This window comes from Aptenodytes forsteri, unplaced genomic scaffold, assembly GCF_000699145.1.
Source record: "Aptenodytes forsteri isolate BGI_AS27 unplaced genomic scaffold, ASM69914v1 Scaffold55, whole genome shotgun sequence".
In the NCBI taxonomy this organism is placed as follows: Eukaryota; Metazoa; Chordata; class Aves; order Sphenisciformes; family Spheniscidae; genus Aptenodytes; species Aptenodytes forsteri.
Genome location: NW_008796063.1, coordinates 8,708,189 through 8,717,930, shown reverse-complemented (window position 1 = coordinate 8,717,930; position 9,742 = coordinate 8,708,189). Strand labels below are relative to the sequence as shown.

Sequence of the window (9,742 nt, the reverse complement as noted above, 5' to 3'; positions counted from 1 at the left end):
TCCTTACGCCTGCTGGGCGTGGGTGTGGGCCCGCTGCCCGGCTGGCTGGCCATGAGAGACTTCACCCCCGGCGGCATCGTGGGGGCCGTGCGAAGAGGTGAGGGGGGCTGAGGGGGGGCCCGCGGCGGGGCTGCCCGCCCTGCGGCAACAGCTCCGCGCCCCCTCAGCCGGCGAAGACCTGGAGGGTGTGAATCCCTTCTCCTGGCGGGGCCGGGCAGATCGGTGCATAAGCATCTCTGCCTGCCTGCGTGGAAGTTGGCTGTGGCAGGGGGGATCCGGCAGTGCGAGGGTTGCTTCATGGCGATTTTTGCTTTCCCGGAACAGTGCCTCCTGTAGCATTTTGTCCTCCCATCTGTAAATTAGTTTCTCGTATGGGCTTTATCCGCCAGAGGTTTGTTTTCAGTATTCCTTCTTGTGTAAAGAGGAAATACGGTGACCTTACTTCTGGCACCTGAACCTATTTGCTGAAAATCTTGAGGTTTCCCAGCGTCACAAGTAAATAAAAAAAAAAAAATGCAAGCGATCCCTAAAGATGATAAGAAAGGACACAGGGCTTTTATAGATGGCTTGGCAAAAGTTTTGACCGATGCCCTTTGCTGTACAGATACGGCATTCAGGTAGATTTAAACACAAAATACCAAATGCAAGTGTCAACGTAATGTATATACACTAGTGTGAAAGAGTTAGATAATTCCAAAGCAGCTCGAGCTCATGAAAGTCACAATAATGTTTAGGGGAAAAATGATAAATGGCTTTTTTTTTTTCCCTTTTTTTTTTTTAAGGCTTAGCGCTATTAACTTGAGTTCACCTTGCTTAACTTAACACACAGGTTGCCTTCTCTCAGACTTGCTTCTGAGACCCTCCGATGTTCCATTAGAAACAATTCCCTGAAGTTCTGTGAAACCGGGCTGCTTCTCTCCGACACAGAAAAATACGCAACTCATCTGGCTGCTATGAAAACTTTTCTCCTACACAGGTTATGACAGATACTACAATAAATATATCAACGTCAAGAAAGGGGGCCTCGGTGGTATCTCCATGGTGCTTGCTGGTTATGTTGTTGTCAGCTACATCTGGAGCTACAGTCACCTGAGTAAGTAACAGCAGTATGGCTGAACGTGTATAGTGCAGCTGGGAAGATTGTGTGGGGCAATAAAAACTATTAATCTGCTGCTTTTAGAAATAAAATGAAAGGCTCTGCTAGCCATTGCTGCTTGAATCCAGGACTGTGGGCAAGCAGACTTCATCAGAGAACTCGAATGCTTTTAGTAGGTTATCAGATGACCAGTGTTTTCTTGGTGATGAAAAGCGTAGATCTTGTTGCCTGTCTGACCTGACAGTTAAGTACTGTCATTAGTCATGTCAGTTAAGAAACTTCATGCTCAGATTTTTTTTTTTTTAAGAGTGCTTTCTTTCCTGTAACTTCAGGTGTGGTGTTTTTTTTTCTTGTGACTTCAGTAAAATTAACTTGCTTTTCTTTGAATGATACAGAACACGACCGCCACAGGAAGTACCACTGAAGCGTGAATTTCAGAACGTGAAGCTCTTGAACAGACTTGGCTACTGGAACAGATACCCTGACAGAAAACATCAGGACTACTAAAGCCTGTACTATTATGACCAATAATAAAGTGCATACACTTTACATTTACTGGGCTGACACTCTCGTAACTGACTTGTTAATTGTACTGTGCCAGTGAGTTTGTCATCTTAGAGTTTCACCCCTCAAGGTTAAGTTCAGAGATGGTGGGGAAAGCGTCTGCTACTTGGGTTGCGTTATGAACTGGGGAAGCTACTGCAATTGATTCCTATTTAACTGTTTGATAAAAGTCAAAAGCATTGGATTGCTTCTTAACGGCCATTATGTGCAGGTTGGAAAACTGAAGGATATAATATTTTGATTTGAAAGAACAGTATCGGAGCTTCAAGAGGCTTGCTGGCGTGGCCACGTGTTTCTGATTCCCAGTCAGGCTGTCACCCGGGGACTGCAGGTATTTGGGCAGTTTCCCATCGTTGCAGAGCATTGCCTCAGATGAGGTCGGTTTAGCTTTAAGGAGGTCTGCAACTCTCATTCTGTCACCGGGATTCTAATGCTTCTTACCTCTGATAACCCATTTCTATCACAACTCTACCTACTTTCATTACTAAAAAAAGCTGGAAGGTTATGTGAACGGGTATAAGCTTAAAAGACCTTTAATATAACAAAGGTCTGTGAAGTTAAACTAAAAGAAAACTGCTTCTTGACTTAAATGCAGCGGTGAGAAGTTTAACAGGGGGCACTATGTGCAGAAATGCAGCTTAAAGGAGCATCTGCGGGTTTGGCCCCAGCTGACGACCTTCCTCATGGACCCCTCCGGGCGAGTGCATCCCGCCTGCTGACACTTGAAACTGCAGCCGGGCACTGCGGGCAGAACCCGCAGCATCCTTTCCCGAATAGGAGGGAGAATGAAAACCACTTCTTCAGGGGTATGAAGAATCTCTCAAGAGCTTCAGTGGTAACTGGAAGGCTTTTAGTTTTGGGAAATGTCTGTTCAGGTAGTGAAGACCATAAACTCCTGAACTAGACGGGGAAGGTAGCCGGACACCGAAGTGGTGTAGTTCCCTTTCCGTGTGCCAGATTAACGCATCTCGCAGCTTGGCCGCTGTTCAGCCTCTGGGGGCACGACGTGTTACGAGAAGCGTCTGATGGTCTGTCACACCATAGTCGCTTAGACTTCAAACTTCTATTTTGACTGACTCCGACTCTCCACAGTGAAATAACCGCAGTCATTCAAACCAACGTAGGCTCCGGTCACTTCTCTTAATCTAGTCATACTACCTTGTTCTTAAAAAATAAATTCACAGCCAGCTTTTTCAATCAGTACATTTCAATTAAAAAAAAAAAAAGTATAAAGGCAGTCAGCAAATGAGAGATGGGTTAGAATCAATAAGGCTCATATTGTAGGTGCAATTTTTTTTTTTTAATTCGCATTTTATCATTGGCCCTTTTGAAATAGTCTTCTCACAAAATGAATTTTTGTTTTGGCTTGCAAAATTTGCTCAGAAGAATGCTCTATCACTTTTAAAAGCAGTGTTCCATAAGAATATACATCTCCACTTCTTGGTCTTCTCTAGGCTATGGAAATACCTGCTCAGTGTGAGCTGGACGACGGGGGCACCGAGACAAGGCTCTCCTATTCCTACTCTTCAAGCCGTGTTCATTTCCCCCCTTGCTTTTTGCAAATGGAAAATGAGCACAGATGCAGCTTTCCTACAATCATTGTTCCTCATCATTTGGCTAACCACAGAGATGCCAATTTATTCTCCCCTTGACCGGTTCTCACCCAGAAGATGAATTTCTAACCTTCAGTATAGCAAGAAGCACAGAAACAAAGCAAGTGGACGAGAGTTTTACAGCCTGATGTACGTGATGCGTTAAGTCAGCCACCAGGACAAGCTTACTGACTACAACAGGCTGGACCCGGGAACACGACTTTGCTTTTTAAGAGCTACAGGACAGCAGAATCCCTGCTTCCTCACTGAAGGGAAGGCATTTCAAGTATTAGTTTTCCCAGTCAGTCTTCCTGCTTCCACAGGGAGGGCTGAAACGCTGCAGGTTTTCCAAAGAGAAGTGGCAGAAGGAAAACACTTTAAAGAAACACTGGCGTAAGACGCGATTATGTAGAGTGCTGCACCGGTGCGGGGTTTGCATATCTATTGGCTTTTAGATCTACCTTTCAGCAGGGCTCAATGAAAATAGGCGGAGGCCAAAATCTATTTTAAAAAGGTTAAAACATAAAAAAAAGTTGTGGACAATTACAAAAATGTTGCTTAGCAGCAGCCAGCCTCTGACCAGTTCTTTCAGTAATGGCATTAAAAAACAACCTGATTAATAGTTCAAGACATAGTGCTAGGCAGAAACCTTTTCTCAGTGTTAATAGCTCCCTTGCACTCTTCGTCCTGCTCTTTCACTGTCCACTGAGAAAGGCCAGATGTCCTTTGGTGCATCTGTTGGCATAATGACCTTTTTCACCACACTAAAAGAGAAAGAGAGAGAGGAATTATTACACAGTTACAGCTTTATTCCTCTAGCTGCCTTTATTAAGGTAGCCGGCAACTGTTCTGATTTGGAATCTCTTCCACATACGGAAGATGCAGCATTTAGCAGGTGAAGTGAAACGTGGTGTCACAAGGGACATGATTTATGGGCTATTTCTACTCCTTGGAGCAAAAGCTGCTTCTGTGCTGGGAGTCAACCTGACGCCATGTTATTATAACGCGCCACAAAGGAGAGAGCCCTCAGCCCATCACTACAAACGGCAAAGGGCTGTAACACACAAGGAGAATTTCAATGTTTGAGGCTTCCAAGACTACTCCATCCGACACGCACTACATCAGAGGTACGTGGGGACTCTCCTGATCGGCTATCCTGAATTAGACAGCAAAAAGCGCATCTGAACGACAGATCCGTGACTTTGCACCTTGAAGCTATTCAAGCCCAGAGAGAAATGCCAGTATCTGATGCTACAGCATTCTCTAGATACGCCATTTACTTGCAGCTAAAATAATAAGCAGCTATTAAAGGTTTTCAGTGAAATGGATTCAGCTACTTAACATCCCTGTCCAATCACAGTAATTTTTACCCAAACAAGCACCTAAGGCACAGAAGTTGCCATGTGCAACGATGTAACTGTCAAAGCTGATGGGACAGGAAGATTCTTTGCCCTTTTCTAGTGGCTAGGGTTGGGGCTTTTGTAGAAAAATAGAGATGGAAACGCAATTGTGTCAAGGTTTCACCGGTGCTCCTCAACGAGCAGCCAAGGTGAATAGCTCATTCCGTGGTTTGACAGTGACAGGGTGCATTTACAGCCGAGATACTGAACAGTCTTTGCATATTCAATTTCTGTTACTCGCAAGGACCTTTCATGCTAACAGGGGAGAAGAAAATCTTTCTACAGTCACCAAGTATAAGCAAATTAACTCATGAGACAAAACTAGTATTAGCTCTTACTTGGAAATGTACAGTTTGTCAGTCTCCTTGAACTGTCATTGTGGTAGGGCTTCCTGTTTATTAGCAGACAAGCAAAGCCTGTCTTACAGCAGCCCTAACTGTCACAGCAAGCCCATGAGCTGGCAAACCAGCGACCTAGAGGCCTCAGAACTCAATGCTAATTCCCACAGCTGAATCCACGTGCAAAATGCAACGTCTGTTGAGCAGACTGCACCATTTCGTGAACCTGTTCACACCGTGAAAGCGCCTTTTGCAGGACCGACACCCCTCATCACAACAGTCCGTTCCTCTGCCCGTGACAGGCAGCCAGCAGCAAAGCAGCATGATGTAGTCCAGGTGACGTGCGCTCTGCGCTTCTTAAATCTAGCACCCTCTGCTTTCCCTCCTCGTCCCTCCCCTCTGAATTACCTTGTAGCAGGTGACCTGCTCCAACGGCCGGGGTCCTCTGTTCCCACTGTTGTTATTTTGAGACTGCATGACTCCGATGACTTGGGGTGTCCTCTGTGGGTTAGGAGAAGAGTTGTGACTTATTAAGTGCATCAAGGATAAAGACCTTTATGGTTGTTATTTTGTTAGGAAGGGAAAAGAGCACCCCATATATCAAATGATCAATTTTCCTCCAAATCTGTGTGTGGGTGCTCTGCCAGCTGGAGCACCAGAGAGAAGAAATCAAGCACTGAGGCTTACAAAGCCCAGCGATCCTGCTTTTCTCTGGAAAGCAGACTTAGAGAGCAGGTTTAGGCTGCTAAAATATCATTGCCATCACTGAGAGATGTCACGCAGATTACAAAAACTGGCAGATTGCTGCACAACCACATACGATGTGCTTCCATGTAACGTGGGAGCGTTCTGTGACTAGATCTCCATGTAAAGTTGGAGCAATGGTAGGGCTTTCATCACTACAGCGGCACTCAGGGTTGCTCACTGCTTAATTCTTGCATAGCACCCTCCCTGCCAGGCAGTGCCCCAAGCAACAGAACTGCCACTGCTGGCCTCTGAGCTGGAGGATAGTACTAATGAAGGTTAACCAAGGCGAGGGGAGAACCAGAACAAAGCAAAACACCACGGTCCCAGGACAAAGGCAGCAGCAGTCCATTGCGATCAGATGGTGGACATTAGAGGGCTGGGAGGAAGAGAGAAGGGACAGTGCTTTGCGGTTTATTAGGACTTGTCTCCAAGTTCTTAATCACAAAAGAGTATCACGCCCTGTTGTAAAATAGGAAAGGTTTTCCCTCACTCAGGGCTTTCCAGCAAGCCAGATCCAAGAGCCCAGGTGTCCAGTTCTGACCACTGGACAATATACCCTCTTTTAAAGCACCGTGGGAAATGCTTCGAGGGTGGGTGTGTAGGGGAGGCAGGGGAACCGTGTACCTTTTGCTGTGTTTGTGTCGGCTGAGGCAGCGGTGGTTGCTCTGTGGTTCCCATTGGCAGTTCAAACCGAGGGCTGGTTTAGATGGAAACAAGAAAATTGATTCTCAAATCGTATGCCAGCATTTTACCATCAGCTCAGTCAAGTAACTCCAAATGACAAAACAGACATTCAGCCAATTAAATTCGGCTCACAGGAAACAGATCTCCCCCTCCCCAATTCTCTTTGCATTCTGATGCTCAGCAATTACATATACAAAAATGACAATCCAGTATGTAGTATATCCCTCTACCTGTGAAATATTCTGGAATATAAACCCATGTGATCCCACTGCACTGATGGCATCTGATCACCACTCCAGAGTCTTACTGGTAACTCCCTGAGGAGGCCCTGCCCCATATCCTCAAATCGGTACAACAAACTAGATGTTGGCCAAATCTCCAAAGCCACTGGGAAGCACGGGAGCACCCTCGTTTGACACATACCAGATTACAAGGGCAACACAAGATGACAGGACAAGCCTGGAAGCATACTCACTGCATGAATTTACAGGTAGGCCCCTCCGGACAGAATCCTACTAGGTAATTCACACAAATGACTCTTCGAGTGTGTCGGTGTCTGCAGAGGGGACCTGCAACACAAAGCTCGGTAGTTCACGTTCCACATATAGGTGCCCCAGCACTCAGCAGTAGCAGGTACACAAGCAGATCACGCAAAGAAAGAATAGCAACACCCTACCCTTGATTTATAGCCACAGAAGCAGCAACTGTGCGACATACATACCATGTTTACAGAAGCCTCTGTCATACCAGGGACAGTCTTTGATCTTAGACTCCGGGTCAATGTGCAAGAATGGACATTCTTTGTTACTGCATTCCCCTGTACCAAAGGCAAACACACTTCTTAGTCAATTGTGCAGGTTCGAGATCAAATGACTCCCAAAACATTACCTGGATCATGTAGCTCCCTCAAAGCTGTTACCAACATTTATAAGTTCAGGCACAACAGTCTTACTGCCTGCCTTAACCTAGATGAAGAACACCAAGGGCTCACCCCCGGTGAGTAAAGTTCTACCAGACTGGATTATTTATGTGTGCTTTTAAAAACAATGCGGCAACTAAATTTGAAAGAGCAGTCATGATAACAAAAACCAAACATTTAGTGCACCAGAAGTGTGGAGAAACTACAAATTGCGCACTAACCTCAATCCAAGGAAACCTACAAGACTGTAAGTTTCTGACAGCAAGTTGCCTCATTATGTCCAGATCTCCAGAGCTGGAAAGCAAGTGCATAAAAGTTTTGCACCCCCATGCCCTCTGCTGCTCATCAACTCCCCAAAATAAGAGTCATGCAAAGACCAACTGCTCAGCCTACTCATCTCACACCCAAAACAGAACGTAAGGCATAAAACCCAGTAAAAACTTGAACTTCCCCCCTCTTCCCCCAAGGGACAAGCTCTTGAGAGAGGAGACATCTACAATACGTCACAAATTTAGGGGGACAATAAGGTGAAGGACTACGCAGATCTGAAAAAGCACCATCTAACAATATCATCAGACACAGAAGAACTGTAATGCTCTGAAGACGGATGAGAAGGATGTACCAGGATTCTCTTCACCAGACTCCCACGCCAGCAAGGAACGCTAAGTAGGAGCTACAATGCCCCTTACCAAATTTGGAGTAGAAGTAACACTCAGGCATCTTGGTCATGTCGTACTCGTGCAGAAACTCGCACTGGTCTCCCTTTTTGCACAGTCCTCGTAGCCAGTGTTTGCAAACAACTGTCTTTTCCCCACTGATGTGTCGGAACGGGCACATGCCTCCTGCAGAAGGATGGGACAAGAAGGGGAAAAAAAAGAACAATTAAAATCCGCGGCACACGAAGGCACAGGACAACAGCAACACCTCGCTCCTTTCTGCAAGAAGGGTGTCAGAAAACATGGCTTTTTCTTACAAATTTAGCCTTCAGTGGCAATGGCAAACAAGGGAGTTCCAGACAAGTCTGATGCTACCCTCTAATGAGCTAAGCAACGTAGTCTCCAGCTCTTAATCCTGGCAAGCACGAACCACAGCAACTAATACCGGCACATCCACAGCAAGGTCTGCGTGTGGTAAGTTCAAGCCTTCTTTTACCAGTAGCTTTGCTTATTCACCTCCCCAGTTCTTAAAAAAATACCATTATTTCACAATTGCTGCAGTTATTCCAACATCCTTCAGTTTTAGCCTCTATCCGGGTTATCCCCTCATCTTTACAAAAAACAAGAGTACTGTAGACAGTGCTAGAAAATCTAGTTTCTGCCCTCCACCCCCACGAGTATAATTGTATTGAAAAATATTACTTGCCTTTTCCACATGCCGCCTTTAAAAAAAATTCACAGACAGCTGCGCCCGATTCTGCGGAGAGAATAAAGAAATAGAATTAAATTTAACAAAGTTTCGCATCAACTTTTAAAATATTTCCTGCCCCAGAAAGACAATCTGGTCCTCAACATCAAAAGAAAAGCAGCGTTTTGGTTTGGGGAATTTACTTTCCCACATAAATTCCTCGTTCAGGTCTGTCCCTCGCAAATACCTGTATTCGTCTTGGGGGACACCAAGGGGAATGCGCAGAGGGTTGGTGTTTGTTTCGCTTTTCAGATATTCAGGTTTTATTGACCGGATTTTCCTCTGCTGTTAAGCCAATCACGCCAGTGAACTCTGTATTTACAGTCCTGGCAACGACAGTCTTATATTTTTTGACCAGAACAGCCTGAAACAACCGTTAGCGTGTTATCCCTTGCTGATCCTGACCAACAGGTATCACAACATTCAACAAAATTAAAACACAAGTTTAGTAGCCCGGCCAGAAAATTTCAGCAAACTACGAGTCTCCCGAGACTACCCGTGCCAGATTTTAGACTGAAGGAAAAGGTTCAGAGGCTGAGCCGTGGATATACCTAAAGACAAAGTCCCCCTGCCATCAAAACGCCTCATCTACCAAAAGGCAATGGAAAAAGAATAGCAAAGTACTGTGCAGGAAAGCGATGTTTATTCACGGTAACGTCTAGATCTTCATTTTCCGGCCTGGCTGGGTACTAACTACAGCTTTCATTAAGCAGGAAAGAAAAACATCTGGATGGAGAGGGAAACCTCACAGGGCAAGCAGCAGTTGGGTGGATCTGAGGGCAAGACCTGAGCGAGGCGCTCAGATCCCCGGAAACCTCCCACCCTCCCGCCTCAGCCGAACCCGGGCTCCTCCCGGGCGGGAGCCCTGACCCGGCCCCGGCCCCGGCCCCAGCCCCGCGGGCGGCTCCGCGGACCGGGGACAAGAGCCGGCCCCGAGTACCCCGGGGAGGAGGGAGCCGCCCAGCGCCCGGTGCCCGCACGCACTGTCCATGCCGGGG

At 46.2% G+C, this 9,742-nt stretch overlaps 2 protein-coding genes across 2 annotated transcripts in view; one reads left to right on the top strand and one right to left on the bottom strand.

The window, feature by feature from the left end:
• Nucleotides 1-3: 3 nt before the first annotated feature.
• Nucleotides 4-9,742, top strand: part of LOC103904892 (pentatricopeptide repeat-containing protein 1, mitochondrial) — a gene marked incomplete at its 5' end in the record, with an annotated part of 14,806 nt that continues 5,067 nt past the window's right edge. Inside the window, 3 exons of the mRNA XM_009286423.2 lie at nt 4-97; nt 977-1,093; nt 1,492-1,517. Of these exons, the coding sequence (XP_009284698.2) occupies nt 4-97; nt 977-1,093; nt 1,492-1,517 (237 nt within the window). The remainder of the gene's footprint in view (nt 98-976; nt 1,094-1,491; nt 1,518-9,742) is intronic.
• Nucleotides 1,529-8,747, bottom strand: CPSF4 (cleavage and polyadenylation specific factor 4). Its single transcript, XM_019473972.1, has 7 exons — nt 8,703-8,747; nt 8,030-8,182; nt 7,143-7,238; nt 6,897-6,990; nt 6,362-6,434; nt 5,399-5,491; nt 1,529-4,016 (listed from the first exon to the last, which is right to left on the bottom strand). The coding sequence occupies exons 2-7, from the start codon at nt 8,175-8,177 to the stop codon at nt 3,948-3,950; spliced, it is 573 nt and encodes a 190-aa protein (XP_019329517.1). The 5' UTR covers nt 8,178-8,182; nt 8,703-8,747; the 3' UTR covers nt 1,529-3,947.

Excerpts from the sequence above, each read along its gene's own strand:
- CPSF4 (XM_019473972.1), bottom strand. The coding sequence starts at position 8,177 with ATGTGCCCGTTCCGACACATCAGTGGGGAAAAGACAGTTGTTTGCAAA. Across the intron at positions 6,435-6,896 it reads CCTACCTGTAAATTCATGCA|CCCTCGGTTTGAACTGCCAA; the intron begins GTGAGTATGCTT and ends CATCTAAACCAG. Across the intron at positions 4,017-5,398 it reads AGCAGGTCACCTGCTACAAG|TGTGGTGAAAAAGGTCATTA; the intron begins GTAATTCAGAGG and ends TTTCTCTTTTAG.